This window comes from Olea europaea, unplaced genomic scaffold, assembly GCF_002742605.1.
Source record: "Olea europaea var. sylvestris unplaced genomic scaffold, O_europaea_v1 scaffold1075, whole genome shotgun sequence".
In the NCBI taxonomy this organism is placed as follows: domain Eukaryota; kingdom Viridiplantae; phylum Streptophyta; class Magnoliopsida; order Lamiales; family Oleaceae; genus Olea; species Olea europaea.
This window is the reverse complement of record NW_019228104.1, coordinates 267666-289758: the sequence shown is the minus strand read 5'-3', so window position 1 is coordinate 289758 and position 22093 is coordinate 267666. Positions and strand designations below refer to the sequence as shown.

The following is a 22093-nucleotide window of genomic DNA, read 5'->3' as shown; positions in this document are numbered from 1 at the left end:
ATTAAGACCCAAAAAAGTTGAAAAGAAGTTGATGCAACAACAGTAATTGCGTGGGAAAAAACAGTTTGAAAAGAATGTAATTTTTACCTGGAAAAATGTTACTTTTACAGATTTTCAGAATTCACGCCAATCGCCTTAAATGATACATAATAATTTATAAATATGTCAAACGCGTATACACTGAGAGAGAGAGAGAGAGAGAGAGAGAGAGAGAGAGAGGAGGGAGAAAGTCATAAAGCACCGCCGTGGCTTTGATTCAGCAGAGCTGGCGTATAGCAATGGCCACCCTCATCCGGGTTCTTCTGATCCTCGTTCTTTCTGGTTCTTCGTCTCTGCCTTATTTTCAAGAAATTATTTTTTATTTATCTGAATCAGTTCTAATGTGCTCAAATGGAATTCCTTTATTGTTATTCAATACTAGAATTTTTTGGTTTTCCCTAAATAATAGAAAGTAGATTTATTTAGTGACATTCTTCCATATAAATGTGTGCGGATTTTGATTCTCAGTAGAACTAGCATTTTTTTGGATGTGTATTAATTCTATTCAGAATGTTGATTTAAGGAGTCCAACAAACTAAGTAATTAGTAATTTACTTCATTGCAATATTGGTATTTATGTGCTAACTAGTCATGAATGTTTAATTCTTCTTAAATTTATCAAAATTTGTGTTCTCTCTTCACTGTGTTCAGATTCAATTGCTAGTATCCGAGGCCTCGGAATAGGAATTAATTATGGCCAGATTGCCAACAATCTCCCATCACCTTCCCGTGTCGCATATCTCCTTCAATCTCTGAACATTAGTAAAGTGAAGCTCTATGATGCCAATCCGAATGTTTTAACTGCATTTGGCAATTCAAATGTCGAATTTGTGGTCGGGCTACGAAATGAGGATCTACAAAAGATGACTGATCCTATTCAAGCTCAAACTTGGATTCAACAGCATGTGCTACCTTATATTTTCCAAACCAAGATCACTTGTATCACCATTGGAAATGAGGTCCTCACAGGGAATGATACTCAGTTAATGTCTTATCTTTTGCCGGCAATGCAGACAGTATATGGGGCTCTTGGTAGTCTAGGACTAAAGAAGGATGTATATGTTACAACGGCTCATTCAACAGGAATCTTGGGTAACTCCTTCCCTCCTTCTGCAGGAGTGTTTCGACAAGATCTAGCCGAGTACATCCAGAGCATTCTAAATTTCCATTCACAGACTGATTCGCCATTTCTTATAAATGCATATCCCTTTTTTGCATACAAAGATAACCCCAATCAGGTTTCATTGGAATATGTGCTTTTCCAGCCTAATCCAGGGACTACAGACCCAATTACGAACTTAAAATATGATAACATGTTATATGCTCAAATTGATGCTGTTTATTCTGCAATCAAAGCAATGGGCCATACAGATATCCAAGTCAGAGTTTCTGAGACGGGATGGCCGTCTAAGGGGGATCCAAGTGAGGTAGGAGCTACACTGGAGAATGCTAGATTATATAATGGTAACTTGCTGAGTCGGGTACAGCAAAACCAGGGTACTCCAGCAAAGCCATCAGTACCTATTGACGTGTATGTTTTTGCACTTTTTAACGAGGATTTAAAACCTGGGCCATCATCTGAAAGGAATTATGGATTGTATTATCCTGATGGTACCCCAGTTTACAATATCGGGTTACAAGGTTTTCTTCCGCGCATGGATTATTCAGCTTCGTACAGAAATGTAAGCAAATATCTAAATAGAAAAGGATTGCTCTCGTGCTAAGTTTTATGAGTTGTTCGAACTGATCTATCTAATGCTATACTTTTATTTTATTTTCAGGGCTTAGATTTCTTTCATCTCCTTCTCTTTCCCGTAGCCTTCTTAATATGTACTTTATAGCTGAAGATGCATCACCCTGATGAGAATGGGGTGGAGAATACAATAAGCCTCGGAAATGCCTCAATTTTTTGTCCCCATCTTGTGGAGGGAAGATTTTGAGGTAAGAATTAAGACTTTTCACTTTGTTTCACTTGTGTGGTTTCAAATTTGTACATGTTCATAAAAATATGTCAAAAATGAGTTTTTACATTTTATTTTAATACACTAAGGTAATGAACAACAATGTAAATGCAGAACTAAGTGTCTGTGTGAACATAGATTACATCGACAGTCAACTGCTTAATCATCTCAAATTTATAATTGCATATCCCATTGTTGTTTATTTAATAATTGGTAATCTGTCTCAATCTTTCTAATCTCCACTTGCAATAATGCATATGAATGTCATTTTATTGGGATTTCTATTTGCTTCAAGACAAAATAATGAATCGGCTTGAATCAAGAAAATCTTACAAGTTTTGGCGATCTTGAATTGTAAATAAACCACCAAAGTTGGAAGGACGTCATTTTTTGTCTCTGTTTGTGAGTCTCTGTCTCCAATGACATTTCATATCTTATCTCTTTTTCTTTTTTTTTCCTTTTTGACGATATTTTCTGTCATCTTCACATCAATTTGGAACTTTAGTTTATACTTCTGTTGTGCAAGAATGGTTTTTTGTGTTTCATAGCTTTAACTTTCGTCCTCTTTTTTTTTTTCCGCGCCTCTTATTAAAGCTTAAAATCTTCAATAACTTTTCGGGTTTGAACCCACACGGTTGGCCTGTGGTCTTCAGCATCATGGAGCCCATTTTTCTCTTCTAGGTGATCAATTGTACATCAGATGAACTTAATGAGCTAAAATTGACAGATAAAGGGATAGTTTTTATCAATATACATAGCGAGTGGCCGCTGGAATTCATGATAATCCAACCAAACATCTCTGTGGTCCAACATTGAACTGCAAAAGAAAAACTATACCATGATATGCTTCATTTGTACGTGTCTAGACAATTATTACTTTGTTAAACTGAAGATAGCATGTTGTTGGGTGGCTCAACGGAACATGGAAACGGTTGAAGGTAGAATAAGACGTGCCTTGTTTGGTGGGCTGTCACTTTAGTTGTTAATAGAAGATTATAGTAGCCATACCTAGAATCAAGGCTAGGAAATATAGAGACGTCACGTAAAAAGAGAGTATTCATACAGTTGACTCCAAATTTACTGATAACAAAGCTTAGTTTACTGTGTTCTTGTATAAGTATCTTATTATCTTAAACTGCAAATCGTATTTAGGACTGTTCTCGACTCCACACTCTGTAGTTTGTCTATTTGCAGGCAGCCAGATAGCCAATATACAATTCATCAGCCTTGGAAGGAGTTTTTGCCGTACAAATTTCATTTGCATAGGATTCATTCAAAGAAACTATAAATAACAGGATTTTTTTCATCCCATCTGGACAGGAAATAATAAAGGATTAACAAACGTATACAAACAGATTATAAGTTTGGGAATGTTTCAGCAGTAATCATTTTTTATATTAAAACCCATGTTTATGTAACTTTATATATGATTAAAATGCTGTCTATTCATGTTTTTGTTTTCTTGCTGATGTATTCTTCTAAATTTATGAATCAAGGTAATAGATAATTCTTGGAATCCATGTTTGGTACACAATACTGGTGAGTATTATGTAATCAACAAGATTTTAATTTATTTTTTTGTTTAATATTGATTTAACATTCCATGCCAAATTGATTTTTTTGTACTATTTAACATTCCATGCCAAATGAATCTTTATTGTGAATTTATTTTTTTATTTTTGTTAGTATTTAGATTTTTAGTTTGATATATAAATACAATAGAACGATATTTTATAATCAATAAACTAGTAACACAAAAGCAAATAGCAAAATATATAAGATGAAAGCACGGTTTCAAATCAAACCAAATCATTTAGATTTTATCTGGGGTTTTTTTTTTTTTTTAAACAATTTTATTTGAAAAATATATATATGAAAAGATGTCCAAATCGACCCATCATCTTTTCTATGTCTAATAATGAAGAACTTTTCACTCACTCGAAAGGTGATTGTTTTTTTTGTGTCAACTTTACTTCTATATGTATGACTCCCTTGTACGGTATTTTAAATAATTCTTGTATACATCGAGCCTCCTATTTCTGATCACTCCCAGTACGCGTAAGCACAGTATTCCAATCATCTGAAAACGTTTGCAAGTGCATGTCATTTATTTATTATGATGGCAGAACCCGCAACCGCTACCCTTTAGGTGTACATTGGGTAAACTATTGGGCTGACAAAATAGCCTGCAAACTACGTCAACCAGGTAAATCATACTAAGCAAGCCTGATACGACAGACTCGACAGATAAAGCGTTGATAGGAGGAATCGACCTCGTGATCAAAGACCTTCGCGCTCACCTACTCCACCAACTCGACCATCCCATGAGAGGCTGCATGTCATGTTTTGAATAGATGCATTGTGCGCAATGTAAATCGAAGAATGATTGTTAGGGTACGAGCAATCATGCTGAATGAAAGAAAAACAACCCATTGTTGTGCCCTCGTTTTCTTTCTCATCCTAAATGTACTGTTACAATCAAGACAAAAACATTCAAGGATATAATCCTTCCTGTCCTATGTTTTCACCCTGAACTGCATGACATACTTTTTAACAACCAGAGCAACTTCAGAAAGTTGCTCAACCTCTATACACAGCGAATAACATGCTAGATTTTTATGCTTCCGTCTAACTCCAAAAAGGAAGTCGAGGAATTGTCATCGAGATCTTCATCGGACCCATGTCCAAGATATGGTTTTAGAACCCTTGATTTTGTGGGAATTTTGAGCCATGTACCAGCACATAACCGGGCCCAGCACAACACATCACCCTACAATGGACAGGTCGCCAGTACTGGCACGAGCCAGGCTAGGCCGGCCCAGTCCTCGGTCCTTACTTGGGGTGATATATTATTTAACCAAGTACAATTAAGAGTGTGTTTGCTGATTATAATTAAGTTCATTCATGACTGCATAATTCTATCTCTACTTGACCAACAATGCAAATATGTAAATTGCTATTTTGACAGTAAATTACTTTCAAAATAACATTCCTAACATTAACTTCTACAACTAAAAATAAATCATTATAATGAAGCATCTCGGTAAACCCTGTCTAACCATGATATATTCAGAAATCCTTACAACATGCTCTTAAATTTAATAATGTTACAATGTTACCCCAACTCAAATACCATTTTTAAGACGGCCATCTGCAAACAACTAATGATGGTTAAAATACCTTCATTAGATAGTTGTTCACCTGCATCACACGTCTCATGGCTAATCGAGAGATAATAATCCCATGTCTCTACTATGTCGGTACACCATTTTCAGCATTTGCGATAGAAGATGATCCCCCATTGCATGTATTCGCCGATACTACAGTTGGCTTAGGTCCAGCATCAGTCAAGCCCATTTCCTCTCCTGCCTGACAGTCCATATGAACCTCCAAATTAGTAGCCATCTTACTTTCGGAGCTGATAGAATCACCTGCACCTAAGTCTACTCCTCCATTATCATTCATCTTTACCTCCACACCACCACCTGCCATCTTACCTTTAGCACATTTACCCCACCTCACTCCACGCCTCTTTTTCCGCTGTTGCTTCTTCAAACGAGTTTTCGTTGGTTTGAGGGCAGCTGCAGTCTCCTGGGTGCTGATTCCAAGATCCGTTGCCTTCTTTTTGTATGGACGAACAGTGTGAACAGATTTCCCAACTTGATCTTCAGAGCCAGAGGCAGCAGACTGAATGGCCAATAAAGCAGTTCTCGCAGCTTTAATCTCAGCTTCCTTCTTTGTGTTTGCTGAACCTCCAATATACTTGATGCCCCCAATTTCAAGGGTACAATAAAATGTGAACGTATTGCCTTGTCTCTCGTCCTTGTGGCACTCGTATATTGGAACTGCAAGGTTCATTTTTTGAGCATATTCTTGCAACCAGTTTTTGCATAAACCTGTTTCATGCTGAAATATAAACCCGAAACTCAATGTTAAACAATACCAAGACAAATAATAAAGATCAAAAACAAGAACCATCAAAAGGAACACATTAACAAAGATGCTTTCTTGCTCGGTCTTTTCTTTTCTGAAAATTATCATTTATTTTCTTAGATAAATGGATATCCCTGCTCTGTTATGAACCCAAAAACTTGAGCGGAAATTAAGAAAGAGTACAAGAGCCACAAACTACTGAGTAAGATCAGAATGCAAAGAGAGCAGCAAGTCTATATACTTGAAAAGGACAATAGATTTGAAAGGGGGGGAAAATTGAAACATGAAATTTCGTAATATTGGTTCAATTTCATTTATGTTTCAATTCTCAAATCATTCAAGCAAAACATGTGTGCAGCTACTTATTTAGAAACATTAACAACAAAGAAAACAGAATTTATGTTAGTCAAGATAGGCACATTCAATTTGACAAAATGCGAGCATATGCACTTGAAATAATAATTTAGCATTGGAATCTAGTCAATTGCAAAAATTCAAACCAAACGATGTATAACTTTTGGATTGCAAATTGTAAACTTGTCAGCATTCTTAGGTCTCTATGGTTATCTACGTGTGGAATCTCATAAGTTGTGCCAATACGTTTGTCAAGTAAGCAAAGAAAAAGTAAACTATGCAATACAAGCTTTTTTTATTTATTTATTATTATTTTTTTTTTTGGGACTAGCAACAAGAATCAGCAACCATGTATTCAAAATTGTATGTCAATGGCTTGCAGTCCATAAACCTATTTATATGATTCAATAACATTGTTTAAGGACAACCTATGTTGCTTGGACTCGGGTACAGGTACGTATCTAAATGTCGGATTTTTTGTTTTTTAAAATGTAGGATACGGGGACATCGCTAAAAAAAAGTCCAAATTTCGAACACGGGTACATCATGAGTTCATCTTTTAAGCTTCAATTTTTTTACTAACCCAAGAAGTCATTTTGAATAAACCAAAATCAATTGTTCACAAAGAAGGAAATGAATATTGAATAAGAGATTAAAACGGATAAAATAGAATTTTGGGATTTAATTTTCAATTATATAAAATAGAAAATGAGGGACTTGAATGTAATTCAGACTTAGTGGACCACTAGGTAGCACTATATGGAACCCATTTTCATTTTATACAAACAAAATCTTAAACCACCAATACAGAGTGGGAAAGAAGTAATAAAAAAAAAAAGAGAGAGAAAAGGAAAAGAAAGAAGAAGGAAAACTTAGCGCCGTTGCCCTTTTCCACCCTCTCAGAGGTGGCACTAAATTTATAGAGAAAAAGTGGGAACGAAAAGGAAAAGAAAAAAAGAAGACGTAAAAACGGTGAAGTGTCCAATTGAAACTTGAAGGATCCGACACATATTCCATACCTATGTCGTATCATATCCGACAAGGGTACTCCTACTATTTCGAAGAGTCCGAACATCAAAGAGAACAACTGCCCGCAAAAAGTGCATATCCTTCCACAACTGATAGTAGTATTCACAAAAGAACAACATTGATGTTCTTATAAAATTGACATTCATAATTCATATAACTCCGAAAACTTCATATCATTTTAATAGTCTGCAAGACGACTCTCAAGACAAAAATGGTCCATAAAACTTTCAAAATTCATCTCAATATTTCTCCTTGTCTATCTCAAATTATTCAAGTATTGAAAGGGTATGCCAAGGTACACAACTGCCAGACCTCTCCCAAAACTACTCTTCCCCCTTTAGTTTCTATGAGGCCGGTATTGCTTGGAACTAATTCTTCTATTAAGAATTAAACAGAGTATTATGCTATAAATGCCAATAGCTTAGCTAATATACCTAATGAACAAAGAATGTTTTTGCCTCTAATATAATTACCACTGGTTGAGTGATGCCAAACTTTGTGTCCACTGAGTTAGCAAGTTCCATGAGAGCTACTTCAGCAGCTGACTGCTCTGCTGCCTTGCGATTAAAAAATCCTGGTAGAGAATCATATCTAACATTGTTTACAATAACTGTCGATCTAAAGGAAGGCTCATGAGAAGGGCCTTCCTTGATAGTCTCATAAACAGGTGTCGGAAGCCCTGCTCTCTGAGCATACTCTTGCAAGCGACTCTTGAAGACGTAAAAATTTGAGACACCTGCAATGCATTGATAATTATGTCAGCCTGGATTCTAAGAAATCTATGTAACCATCGTACAAGATAGCTGTCAAAACCTATTATGATTCTTCAAAGCCAAATAAAAAGTCCAATACCACCTTGAAAAATAAACATTCTATTTCAGAATAAATAATTACATATTGATGAATTTATTGATAACATCACCAAAAAAGATTTAATTCATTGTTGTAAGAATTTTTTTTTTTTTTGATAGGCATTGTTGTAAGAAATTTATTTAGAGATTACAAAAATATAGGCATATTCATCTAATTACTCCCTCCGTTTCCTTCTCCCATTCCCCCTGCCCCCACACCCAGGGACGAATCTAGGCTTCAAGGTCAGCTAGGGCGGACTGCGAACGTTGAACATTTACTGTCAATGGTCAACGTCCATGAAACGAAAAAGGATCGCTTATTAATATTTAATTAAATAATATTCAAAAAATTGTCTGGACTAGAACTAAAAAAATTAGATACACTACTAGAGTTAGAATAAATAGATATGGGCTTTCGTTTTGGTTGAAAAAATTGTTCAATAATCTGTAAAAATGCCTCAATTTTTTTCGATTAGAATTGATTAAAAAACAAAGCACATATGGTTGAATTAAGGCCAACATCTTCTCAATTGATTTTTTTCACTTATCCTAAATTCTTAAACATAAATTCTCAAATGACAAACCAAAACTAATAAATTATAAATTAGAACTCATAACTCAATGACTCATACAACATAAATTATTTATCCCAACCACATATTCGCAATTCTCATTTTAATGCCAAATTGCCAATTAACTCATCGAACATAAATCATTATTCATAAGTCATAAATAAAAAATAACACCAAAATCAAATTTTGAAAACAATGATTTTTAGAACTAGAACTATTTTTTTACCCCCAAAATAAAAATGTTTTTCAAACTCTTAAAAGAATGAAGAGCAATTCTTAGATTGTCCAAATTTGAATTTTATAAAATAAATTGATTAAACATAATGATAAAAGTATACATATTATGAAACAATAATTTGAGTGAATAAATTTTTTAAACAAATTATTTCGAAAATGAAAATTATAATTGTTTAGTTATTATTTATTGTAACAAAATACAAAGAAGAACCCCTCTACCACATGAGCTGCCGTTGCCTTGTTGGAGGTAAGTACAATCTTTTATTAATATTTTATTATTGTGTTTAAAAATTACATGAGCTGCCCTTGCTTTGTTGGAGGTAGTTACAATCTTTTATTAATATTTTATCATTGTGTTTAAAAATTAAAATGCGTAGTGCAGGCCAAGAGATTCGAACCGTTGTACATTTAATGCAAAAGGCAAGGACAAAACCACCAATCTGAATGCCAATTTTGTTTATTCTTTTGCACAAAAGATATATAGATAAGTATTTAACATAAACCTCCACTAAATTTTTCCTTGAAGGATCCAGCACGGGCGGCCACCCTGGCTCGCCAGGTGCTGGATCCGCCCCTGCCCACACCCAAACACACCAAAAAGTCTCGCGCGTGCACTTCTCAAAAATATGATTCACCTCTTCATCCATACGGCTAATTAATATCAATCAAGGAAGCATGGTCATGAATGTTGGACACAACAGGACATAACACGCCAACATAATTTTTCAAAAAAGTGCCAACACAACACGTTGCCAAGACATTTAAAATGATGCAATTATTTTTAATAGTTAATATTTTTCATAAAAATATATCAATCTTTTATAGTTTTAAATACAAAATAAAAATTCGATACAGATAAACAAATCAATAATAATTAACTTAATGGGAGTCCATTTACTCTCCCAATTAACTCACTTTGATGTTCATTTCAAGTCCATTTACTTTTCCAGTTAGCACAATCTATTGTTGATTCCAAGTCATTTTAAGTTTCCCATGCCAAAAGCCCTCTTTCTTGTCATTCCTCCAGTGAATTGAATTTAATTTTCATTCTGAGTCGACCTACTACACCCAATCGTGAGCCTGGTTTTAATTAGAGTGTCACTGCCAATACACTTTTCATTGTGAAAAATGCATTTCGATGATCAATACGCGTTAGATACTAACACGCCAGCTCCCGTGGTGTGTCGGTACTTCATAAATTTCAACAAGCATACCCAGATAAAGGCATATATCGTCTAAGAGGACATGATATCATCTCCTAGTTATTTAGTTTTCTTACTAAATATTGCATCAACAAATGGGCTTGCATTTAAATTAAATATTCCTACCTCAATCTCTCATAAGATATAAGCCCAAGGCTTAGATCAATATGTAGGCAGAGACAAAAATCTAGAAATCACAAGCTAGACAAAACTAAGAGATCAAAATTCTGGTACACAATAGATAAGAAAAGTCATAAGTACTAATGAAAACCCCAAAAAGTAATTTCTGCATCAAAGGGTACAAATAATTAAGAGAAATTATTACTTGGAGGTGTATTGCTCTCCTGTGAACCCTGATGGTTGACCTTGCTCTTCCCCTTAATTGCAGGAAATGACAATGGGGGTTCACATCTAGGACTGGCAAAATGCTCTGCCTGTGCAGGTAGGCTCACAGGGTTGGCAAGGCCATGAGATGCTCCCATTGATTTCTCAGCATTACCATCAAATCCAATCTGACCAGCTTCCATCCGCATTAATTTTAGCCTTTACCTTCTCTTTTCAACACTATTTTATCTGTGGTGGATTACCAGAACAATCATTGCAATTTTATTACTGAACGCCATAGATCATGAATAAGGAGAAAAAAATCTATTGGATTGTGTGCACGTTAGACCCCACTAAAAAGCCAGAAAATCTCAATTTCAAGCAGGGGCCTATTCAAACCAAAGATTCCATTTTCAGCTGCTAAAACCCCTCTTCATTCTCCTTGCTATTAGAGAGTGAGTGAATACTAAAGGAAGCAAAAATAATTTTCAAACAGTTATGATGCTAAAAATGACTTAGGGAATGAGTTTGAGATTCATTAAAGTATTTTTTGAAACCAAATGCACTTAATAGTTTCACTTTTATCTTTCAGAAATTTTCCTATTCTCGAAGGGAAAGCAATAACCCTCTTGTAATGGTCAAGGTGAAAAATGTCCACTAAATTTTTTGTTTAAAATTCTTCTTGTACATATTAATGTCCAATTTATACATAGTAAAAACCCTTAACCACGTCATCTTCTTCCACACCCCAACCCACATCCCGCCACCCAAATCCCCAGCCCTCCTTTCCAACTTGGTCCTTCTTAAACAAATTTCTCGAGAAAAAATCAGAAATTCTTCTTTTTCTCCTAATTTAATTCTTGAACAGTCTTCTACCGTGTCAAACATTCCCTTGATTCTTAACAAATACCAAAACTAACCATTAAAATGACCAAAGTAAATAAACGAGGAAAGATTTCCCAACAGAACAAAATCCACATACAAACCATTAGGCTCGAGCAAGAAATGCAGCTAAATTGTGATTATCAATAAAAAATAATAATAATAATAAAATTACCAGATAATAGAGGAATTAACAGCTCTTATTATTTGGGTATCGGAGAGTAGGCCGCGATTTGGGATTCGGCCTACTCTTCTATCGGCGTTGCCGAGGAAAGCTGCACTCTCCAGAACCGAATAAATGAAACGCACAAAAATGTCACTTTTGGGGCCACTATAGGGTACAAATGAATAGTTTCTTTTGTCATATACCCTTTTCAATATTTTTTGAGTATTGATTCTATCGTTTCATAAAATATCAATTTTATATTATATATTTGCCCCTTTTTTCTTCACCCATCACCTTTTCGTCCTGAACCGCCCTACTCTTAATTTATATTTTTAAAAATATTATATATATAATTTAAATTACATTTAAAAAATTAAGTAAATGAAAACAAAATCAAGACGGGGAGCAAATCCAAACAGAAGAATACATATTCAATTTAGGGATAATTAAACTTGAACCGATGATTTCCGCCATGTCAAAGTGATACTATACGACTAGAATATATCTTTCTTTGCCCTCATCGGAATAGAATTGAGAAGTATTAAATCTACTGTTCAAAAAATTCAACAATACCCCGCCTGCACTTATCCTGTCTCTCGAAAATTCCCTCCCTACAGACCAACCTAGTTGTCATACCTACCTCATCTACCTTAGACACTATCAACAATCCCTTCGTGCTTCCTTGAAAAAGTCAACAGTTAATTTTAATTACACCTTTCATATAATTTTAATAAAATAATCTTTTATCAAAAGCTTTGTAAAATAGCCCTTTCATTTGTTTGGTGAACATTGGTCTCAAAACTCCTTTGGAGTGGCGAGCTCTAGAAATAACAAGGGAAAAAACGAATTTATCTCAAAATTTAAGTATACACGGTTACATTTTTAGACAGTAAAAATTAACATTTCCTTTCTAGTAGTACAATAAGCAATAATTTTGGTGAACGACTTTTATATCTAAATGTATCTTGAATTAAAACAAAAAATGAAAGAGATGCATTTCCAAGACACTTCCCCGAGTCCATCTGAAGCAGTTATAATTAAATTTCTAAAGCTTGGATCAGTTATCAACTTCATAGAAACCACAAAACGAAAATAGGATCTGCATTCGTCGGACAAACATGTTCTGAATTTAGAAGGTTAAATTCGACTACAACAATGATGTTCTACGAAGTCGAGAACGAAAACCATTAATAGGGACGATAACGACGCCCTTGTCCACCATCATTGCTGTGTCTCCCCCTGTTGGAACTGCTGTCACTTCTATTACCACTCCTGCTACCGCCACCTTTCGGAGTCGGAAGGGTACGCGTTTGCACGCCTGGCTGTTGTCTGCAACCAACAGAAGAAGAAATTAGACCTCTATATACAGGAATCCTTGGCAAATGGACCAACAAAATTTGTACTAGGATTCATGCCATAAGACTTGATCCAGTATCATATCAATGACAGGTGAATTGAAGACTCAAAATAGAATTGAGAAGGAACGTCCCACAAAAACTACTAACTTCAAAGAGAATGGAAGAGTTTGCAGTATCACGTGTCACCACATAAATCAAGAAAAGCCACCATAATTCTCAAAAGCAACTTACAGTGTACCAGGGACATGGAGGGATACAACAATGTTTAGAAATGTTAGCTTGACACATTATTTTCAAATATAAATCCACAGAAATCATAACACTAGAGCTTGACTGATATCTGGAAGAATTCCTTATCCCAGAGATCCAGAGTCCCCAGCATATACACCAGCAACACAACAATTAAGGTGGTCCTCAAAGCCATTCAGGTCTCTTGACATATCCAATATAACCCATACAGTCATAAAGAGTTCTAATGTGTAGAGTTTCATAACCTGGGCTTTTCTCAATTGCAATTACACCAAAATTCGCTCAAGTATAAAGTCAAAATTTTGGTGGCTTTCTCATGAATTTAGCATAATTAATAGAAATTTTCAAAATTTTGGTTGCTTTCCCATGAATTTAGCGTAATTAATCGAAATTTTAAGTACGTGGATTTATACAAGGCAGAATTGGCCTACTTCTGTTTTGCATTTTAAAATTCGCAGGGTCTATATATTAGAGAATAGTTGCATTAAAAACCTTAGAGATACTTCATAGACAAGAGTAAGGGTCCATGAGCGACATATAATCTACAGACTCGATCAAAAGTAATTCCTCTCTTTCTCCCTGTACCTTAATGCAGATTACACCTACCTCCAATTCTCTGAAAATTAAACTCACGAAATTTCCTCAACATCAATAGAATTCTATTGTTAGAATTCTTAGTTTTTTTAAAACTGAACCAGCAAAGCGAAAGATGCTCACACGATAGTTACAAAAATAAAAATAAAAAATAAATAAAAAGGCATAGTAGCTTACAAGACATATCCAATCCGTCCATCAGGAAGAAGCATAGGCATCATGGCCATGCCAGTAGGGGTTGGTCCTCCTCCATAGACCATAGGCTGCAAGTCAGATAGAAATTGATACAAGGCATGCAAAAGTAAACAAAATTTAACACAAACCGTTTTAAATTAATGTATGCATAGGAGAAAGCAGAAGGAAATACCATTTTTTTGATCAGTGTGGAAATAGTGTACATGTGGTGCACAAATACTATTCTAAAAGTACAAATGCTACGTATGTGAGAAAAAACCAAACCTTTCCACAAACAACCAGAAGAACAGGACAAAGGTTAGCCACTCATTTTCCTTCAACTGGTTTTTGGCATTTTTATTGTTTTAATTTAAATAGATGCAGAATTTATTTTCACCCCCATCTCTATATTTCCACTTCAATTAAATCCAGGTAAGACGTGAATTAGTAGGCCATAAGTTATGAACTGTTTATTTCTACATAGATCCGAAGAAATTATTTCTAAAAAAAATATGATTCTACAATTGGAACCAATTTTGCGACCCAAAATTATCATAGGAAGTATCCCAATTTTAATAACCTTCACTCTTCAGGCAAAAGGATAAAATCCTCTCTTTCCTCTCCCTGATAAATGAAATAGATCCACAGAATTTCCTTTCAATAATTAGGAAATAGCAGTAAAATTAAAAAATAGTTCGCCCTTGATGATCAAGAGAAATATCTATTTATTATTCAAGGATTTATTTGTAAAGAGTAAAATGTCTTCTTGGATCTCTTGCGAAAAAGTTAGACCAGACCTCATAATACAAATTTCTAGCCGAAAAATCTACTTGACGAGCTTCTTTGCCACTGAGTTTTTAGGTGCCATCGAGTAAAGTGTAGCAAGGGATTCTCCTAAAGAAATTTAGAGGCATAGAGGTGAAGGGACTTATTATTAGCTATAAATGACTATCATTAGCTATATTAGTATCGACATAATAATATGAAGAACGACAAGCTAACTGTAACAACCCCATCTCCATGTCCAAGTCATTAGCTTATGTATTGTCCGCTTTAAGAGATTCTAAGCCCATCTTAACCCTCATGCATAGTTATTAAAATCAGATCGGACCGGACCGAACCGGACAACCCCATCTCTATGTTCGAATCGTTAGCTTATGTACTGTCCGCTTTAAAAAGGACTAAACCCATCTTACCCCTCATGCATAGTTTTTAAAATCAAGCTGAACCGGACCAGCAAACCGGATTGTTATCCGGTCCGGTTACTATAATTTGTACATTTAGCAAGTGAACTTGTCAAAGATTGGTTGAACCGCTCAATACCATGGCCGACCAAACGGGTTTTGATGAAACCAGAACCGGTTCAAGGATGAACCAGTTTATAGCAAAGTCGAGTGCAAAATTTTTGTTCAATATGCAAAGGTAGAGATTCGAACCTTGGCATTTGAAGTGAAATATTACATCCTTGACCATTATGACAACATCTAAACTTGTTTCATAATAACAAACTAATACATATATATTTTATATTTAGAATAATTGTTCTCCTTTCTTTTAAAATTTTTTTTAATTAAAATTATAACCTAACAATGATCTACCGGTTGAACTGCTAACCCACCAGTTGAATCATGACCCGATGACCCAATGATTTTTCTGGGTTGAGTCTGATAACTATGCCCTCATGGCTTTCTATTGCATTCCCTAGAATTCGAACCTTTGACCTTTCCCTTAAGTAATAGGCTCTCCCAAAGCGAATAATATATAAGCTAACGGTTTAGGCACTAAAGTCGAGTTGTTCCAAAAAATGCGTGTTTTTTGTCACAACTCGACCTCTGTACTCAAGTCATTATATCAAACGTACCGTTCGCTTTGGGTGGGCCTAGGTTCATTTTAGCCTTCACAAATCTCTATCGCATCCTCAGGATTCAAACCCTTGGCTTTTCTTTTAAGAATGACTTAAATTGAGTCTCTCATTAGGCAGAGATTTTGTAGCACGGACACTTCAACTAAAGTAGCGTATTCGTGTCCGGCACGTATCGAATATCAACACTCCTCAAAGACTCCGTTATGGTCATTTTTTCTCTTTATCAGAAATATTATATATTTTTAACTCAATTATTATTAAATAATATATAGGTACTCATATATAAAAGATTTCATCAAGAAAAATTAATAATAAGTATGAAACTAAATTTATAATATATAAATAAATTTTAAATAATTTAATCAACATGTTGATGGCATGTCGTCAGTACTTTTTTAAAAAATCACGTCCTGAAGACTGACATATGTCATGTAGGACACGCGTGTCCGTGTACGTGCTTCATAGGGCAGAGAATTTGGATTCAAATTCTAGGAGATGTGATAAAAAGTTGTGAAGGGTAAGAGGGCAGATGCCGTCCCAGAGCGGTTAATACATAAGTTAACGGTTTGAGCATAGAGGCTATCATTACATTAACAACTGTTCCTAATGTGCATTCTTGGCAAAATCTACCAACCAATTTTCTCAAAATATAAAGAAGGATCAGGATAGGTCTAAGAACATTGTTCTGGCAATACATAAATGGATTTGACAGGGATAATGGAATTTGGTAACATTTGGAAGCTTTCAGACAGCCATAATACAAACAACATTGATGACAAATGGTGTAGAACGATGCACAACAAACACGAGAAAGGAGTGTGACCTAATGAAGGCAAAAGGACACGGAAATCTGCATCTTCAGCTTACAGAAACTTCAAGGAACACAATTTGCCTAATTAGGTCACTGAAATCTGTAATTGGTAGTACCAAAAAGAAAATCTATAGGGCGCTGTGAAAAGTTGAAGCTAGGCATAATAAGCCTAATAGTTAATAAGTAATAGACACGAGAACCTAATATTAAAAGAATAATGGTCAATCAGAAATATGTCAACTTTCAATTAATTAAAATTCACTCGGATTTTGCCCAAATGATTAAGGGAATCATGTCCACGTGATTTACCTGTGCAAAACCAGTTGCACCAAAACCACCACCAAGAGCACCATAAGCTCCACCCCCAAAACCAAAACCAGCAGCAGGTGGATAAGTTGAAAGCAGGCCAGGCATTTGTATGTTTGATCCTCCGGCCGACTTCGGCTCTGCCTGTGGCTTTGCAAGTGAACACTCAAGTACTTTCCCTGAGAAGAAATGAGCACGGCCAAAATCACGCATTAGGTTTTTGCGTTTCCACGACTACAAACTAAGCGCAATCAAGGTCGGCAGTTTTTTCCCTTCACAAACAGCAACAGATATTACCACAAAATACAGCAGCACTCACCATCTATTTCATATTTTTCAGTATTTTTCAGCGCTTTCATAGCGCTAGACCTATCAAAGAAATGCACAAAACCAATTCTATTATTCTCCATTCCAGGCTTTGCTGGTGGTAGAACCACTTTTGTGATCTTCCCATGACGTTCAAAAATCTCCTTAAGCTGATCTTGATTTATGTCCTTTGGCAGATTCTTCACATACACTGCCTTAACCTGCAAAAATAATCGTGATAGCTTATATTGTTTAAATCTGGAACAACTTCAACATAATATTCTGATCTGTTTATATCCTCTAAATATTCAGGGAATAAATAACTGGCACTGGACTGCTTAGCGCAAATCGATATAAACGGTAAAGATTACAAGTTGTACAATGTCATAAAATAGAAAATGTGTTCCATACTTCCATTAACAACAATATTAAAAAAATTTGTGGTGAATATGTAAATTGCAATTTGTGCGCATACACATTCAACTTATGAGTACTTATGGTGAGGACAACTCTTTGTTGTCTATCAAAGTCTTGAGCTTGTGCAGTTTTCATATGTTTTGAGCGCCCAAACGATTTTCTTACTTGATTTAAAGGGTTTGACATAGTGGAAGCTCATGAGCTCCTCAGTTAATAATTTGTATTTCATCTTGCCGAAATTCAACATACTGGGATTCTGTGAATCACATCAACCTATTTATACATGAACATCTTCGTCATCAGATGTAGGTAATTATTTGTCTTAAGAAGCCAACAATCCATATAAGCATCCATACAGACAAAAACCTTTGATCATTGAAGATGGAAATATAGCACCATTGTTGTCCTCTATCAAATATAAATAATAAAGTTAAAAGACCAAAATAGAGGAGAACCAAATTTTTGCAAACCTGTGAAGCAGCTGAGGAGTCAGAATTTTTAGGATCAGCCCAGCTCACAGTTGGAGTGTTATTCTCAAGCTTAAATTTTGGGTTTGTCATTTTCTGCCTTGAGTACTCCGCACATGCTTGATTATAGTAGTCTATAAAGGCAAATCCCTTATTGTTATTAGAGTTCTTCGTGTCCTGCAATCTCAAAGTTGACACATAGTGAAGAAAAGTGCAAAACTTATATTATGCAGAAACATTTGATAAAAAGTCACTGAGATTTCACGGAATTACCTTAACCAGTTGCACAGAAGTAACACCGGGCCCAGCTTCTGTGACTGCTTTCTTCAAATCTTCATCACTCCAGCTCTTAGGAATATTACCAATAAACAGCCGGTTCTTTGCTTGAGATGGAGAACATTTTATCTTTTTCCCCTGAGTGATAGAGAGAGAAAGCAGAAAGATTAGCATATATAGGGAGAAAGAAAATAATATAGTGGGAAGAAATTAGTAGCTCGTGGATAAAAGGAACAATCCTCAACTAAAATGGTAAAGAAGCACATTACATTTAACTCAGCCTTGTTCAGCTTTTCAATGGCTTCAGATGCAAGCTCAACATCTTTAAAGGTCACAAAAGCAAAGCCCTTGTTCTCACCAGAATCTTTGCCTTTCATTATTCGGACCTAGATACGAAAACATATAATGAAATTAGAGAGTAAAAAGTGAAAAAGTAATACTCCCACAAACAGCCATAAAGAATACCTCAACCGCTTCCCCAATAGACACACAAAAACATCTCAAGTCTTCCTCTGTAGTATCTTGAGAAATTCCACCAATATATACTTCTGAACCATGAGGAGGAAGGGCAAGAAGTTCAGCGTGTTTTTGACTCTCATCCTCATTCTCAACTTTTGATGCGTTGGCAATGCCTTTTTTAGTTTCACCTCCGTCAGCAATGTCAGCCTCTTCCTCCTCTTCTTCTACTTCTTCTTCTGGTTCTTCCTCTTCTGTTAACTCCTCCTCTACCTCTTCCACTTCCTCCTCTTCAACTTCTTCATACTCAATTTCTTCTTCATCCATTAACTCTCCATTATTTTGGTCTCCATCAAAATCCACCCTTTCAAAAGAATCACTAGACTTTTGGCGATCACTTGTTTTCTCAGGTTCAACTAGCTTAGGAGCTCCTGCTGCATTTCCATTCTCCTTTGGCATCTTATTTAGTAATATATAAGATCGCAAGTCAACTCTGAAGAAGCCAGCAGAATTCATGGGAAGAAGTATACAATTAACACATGGTAGGAAAGAAAAAACTCAAAAGGAATTGGAACATTTTAGCCTTCGTTGGCCACAGGTAGTTTATAAAAATATAACAGGTTCCGACGAAGTAAGTTTTGGATAAAGGACATATAGTATAAAAGCTGGTTAACAGATAGAAAATGAAAGAGAAGCTCAAATGATAATGCATGCTGTGTGAAGCAGGTGCATAACATCAAGAAAGATTTCCGTTCAAACGCGACTAAGAATGATACCAGAGAAATTATGAGATATAAAATTGGTTTTAATTTTAAGGAAAGGTGTGCACAAGCACCAAAAATATAAAAGGATAAGAAAAGAAATAGCATGTATCACAGAAAGGATAAAGGAGGAACAGCAAGTATGAACCAAGACAACAAAATCAATATCAGAGCAAAATAATGCAGACAGAATATTTTTGCACATGCAGAATTGTTCAGAATAGTGTTAAAGAAACTTCTGTATCAGAAAGGGAGTCAAGCCACAAATAGTCCAGTCTCACGAAAACAGTTCCAGTTCCTAATTAACATACCAATCTATACACCTTCCTGCAATATATCAACAAAAATAGATTAAGAACTTAAGATATATGTTGAAATTAGAATTGCTTACTATGCACAAACTCAATTAAAAGAATCTGAGGATATATAATGCCATAGCAGCAGAAATACTAGATGAATGGTGCATGGGTTTAAAAACACAAAAACTAGAAGACCAATAAAGCATTTACAGAAATTTTGCTAATATTTATATGACTGAAGGTACTTATCCTATGATTATTGGTAAATAGTACATACAAGACCATCACCTGCAAGGAATAAGTTACCAAAATTAATAGAAGCAGAGTTGAGAATAGCCTCCAAAGACTACATACAATCTTCCTACACAAATAATATTCTACAGCTAAAAGTACTGCCTCGTTCAAGGATTCTTACAATTGAAAGGGGAAGGGTATAAATCATGTGGTATGGTAATGCATGATGAAACTAGAAGAAAACAATTCAAAGCACAGGGAAACCATTCGTTTCTTAACACCAATTTAACCTCTGTAATCTTTCAGAAGATATATATTAAAAGCTATCTGTGTCCGAATTCTATTTCAAAATGTCATATTCCCTCCTCCAATACCTGGCCCCCTTCGCCTCAAAAATAAAGTTCCACCTTTGCCCACACCCAGAGACACTTGGCTTTTATGAGAAATGTGTCAAAACAGACTGCAACTAGTGTACAACGCCCATTTATTCTAAAGTATATTTTATACTTTGTTAACATTCTCGCCTCTTAATTTTAAATTCTATCAAAATAAGCGTGAGTATAATTATATTACGAATTTAACACGTTTATTGAGGTAAATCTAAAACATTGAACTAACTAGAGATTATAGTTCTGCATCATTACAAGATGAAAATATTGTCGAGAAAAATCAAAAAAGATAACCAAAAAAGCCGGGAATTTGTACATAACATTGGATGAAGGTGGGAAAAGAGAACCTAAGCAGACATTAGGAAAAGTTAACCTAGACATATAAAATACTTCAAGGTTACATTTTTCATTAAGTGTAGCTCTTTTATGACATGCTACCAAGAGTGGCAGAAACGGAAAAGCTGGCCGTTTTCCTTTCAATATCATCCTACAGTTCAATGTGTGGGGAGGAAGAAGAATATTCACTTGAAATGCTAACTGACTATCTATAGCCCCTAACACAGTACTGATGTGCAGTTCAAACAGGGAAGTGAAGTTTCCACGAAAAGCCGATCTTGACTCTTACATGAGAGTCACAGCGCAACCAACAATTAGGAACAAGAACATGCGAACTCAGAGAAAATGAGCTCCTAGCTGCTCACTAATGAAAATCTAGCACCCGCAAACTGGATTCGTGACCAGACTAGATCCTATATACACAACACGGAATGCTCATATAATTCATTGAAATTAAATCGTTCACAGCAATCAAATCAAGTGCCGAAACAACGCATAAAGCCGTTTTTACACATAAATCTAAAATGATATTACCTTCCAAGTTTGATGATGAAGAAGTTGAGAAGAAATCACTGCAACGAGAGATAAATCGGTTCCAAGGAAACCCTTAGCCGCTTCCCCCGCCTGTTTTAAAATGGGCCTGGGCTATAAATTAGATCGGCTTTCCATTGGGCTTTGCATGGTTTATAAAAGAGCTAATTGTTCCAATGATNTTAAAATGGGCCTGGGCTATAAATTAGATCGGCTTTCCATTGGGCTTTGCATGGTTTATAAAAGAGCTAATTGTTCCAATGATTACTACTTAAGTCTATGTCTTCGATTGTTCTCTGAAATTTAAAATATTGAGTTTTTGCCACTAAATTTTAAAAAATATTATACGTTAATCACTGAACTTTGAAAAATATTATACATTATTCACTGTAAATTCGATACTTTTCAAAATTCAACAATTATGCTAGCAAGTAACGTATAGCGTATTCGAAAGTTCAGTGCCTAAAATTTAACATTTTAAATTTTAGTGAGCAACTTAAGATATAGACCTAAGTTTAGTGGCAATCAAAGACATTGACCTAAATTCAGTGACCAAAACTCGACATTTTAAATTTTAGTGACCAATCAAAGATATGAACTTAAGTTCAGTGACCATTGGAACAATTATAACTTTTTATAAAAGCATGGATTTTTGGGAGGGGGGTAATTACCGTAGCAGTCCCAAACCTTTCAATTTTCTTCAGATTATACCTTA

General features: G+C 35.2%; 3 protein-coding genes across 7 annotated transcripts; 1 reads left to right on the top strand and 2 right to left on the bottom strand.

Moving 5' to 3' along the window:
- On the top strand, nucleotides 1–3573 carry LOC111373146 (glucan endo-1,3-beta-glucosidase 14-like). Of its 3 annotated transcripts, none has more exons than XR_002698898.1 (4): nucleotides 1–321; nucleotides 691–1721; nucleotides 1821–1980; nucleotides 3195–3449. XR_002698898.1 is itself a non-coding variant. In XM_022995628.1 (3 exons), exons 1-3 carry the CDS (start codon nucleotides 279–281, stop codon nucleotides 1878–1880), a joined length of 1134 nt encoding a protein of 377 aa, XP_022851396.1. In that variant the 5' UTR covers nucleotides 1–278; the 3' UTR covers nucleotides 1881–3573. The 3 variants fall into 3 exon arrangements, 1 of the variants encoding a protein (XP_022851396.1); XR_002698899.1 differs by having other exon boundaries at nucleotides 3180–3449; XM_022995628.1 differs by having other exon boundaries at nucleotides 1821–3573.
- Nucleotides 3574–4945: 1372 nt separating this feature from the next.
- LOC111373145 (double-stranded RNA-binding protein 1-like) lies at nucleotides 4946–11734 on the bottom strand. Its single transcript, XM_022995627.1, has 4 exons — nucleotides 11560–11734; nucleotides 10504–10751; nucleotides 7790–8052; nucleotides 4946–5906 (listed from the first exon to the last, which is right to left on the bottom strand). The coding sequence occupies exons 2-4, from the start codon at nucleotides 10709–10711 to the stop codon at nucleotides 5253–5255; spliced, it is 1125 nt and encodes a 374-aa protein (XP_022851395.1). The 5' UTR covers nucleotides 10712–10751; nucleotides 11560–11734; the 3' UTR covers nucleotides 4946–5252.
- A 786-nt stretch (nucleotides 11735–12520) lies between these two features.
- On the bottom strand, nucleotides 12521–21497 carry LOC111373144 (heterogeneous nuclear ribonucleoprotein Q-like). Of its 3 annotated transcripts, XM_022995625.1 has the most exons (10): nucleotides 21382–21497; nucleotides 19901–19916; nucleotides 18838–19321; nucleotides 18642–18758; nucleotides 18370–18510; nucleotides 18100–18273; nucleotides 17226–17433; nucleotides 16910–17085; nucleotides 13929–14014; nucleotides 12521–12879 (listed from the first exon to the last, which is right to left on the bottom strand). In XM_022995625.1, exons 3-10 carry the CDS (start codon nucleotides 19285–19287, stop codon nucleotides 12738–12740), a joined length of 1494 nt encoding a protein of 497 aa, XP_022851393.1. In that variant the 5' UTR covers nucleotides 19288–19321; nucleotides 19901–19916; nucleotides 21382–21497; the 3' UTR covers nucleotides 12521–12737. The 3 variants fall into 3 exon arrangements, with proteins under 3 accessions (XP_022851393.1, XP_022851394.1, XP_022851392.1); XM_022995626.1 differs by lacking the exon at nucleotides 19901–19916; XM_022995624.1 differs by lacking the exons at nucleotides 19901–19916; nucleotides 21382–21497 and having other exon boundaries at nucleotides 18838–19889.
- Between the last annotated feature and the right edge of the window lie 596 nt (nucleotides 21498–22093).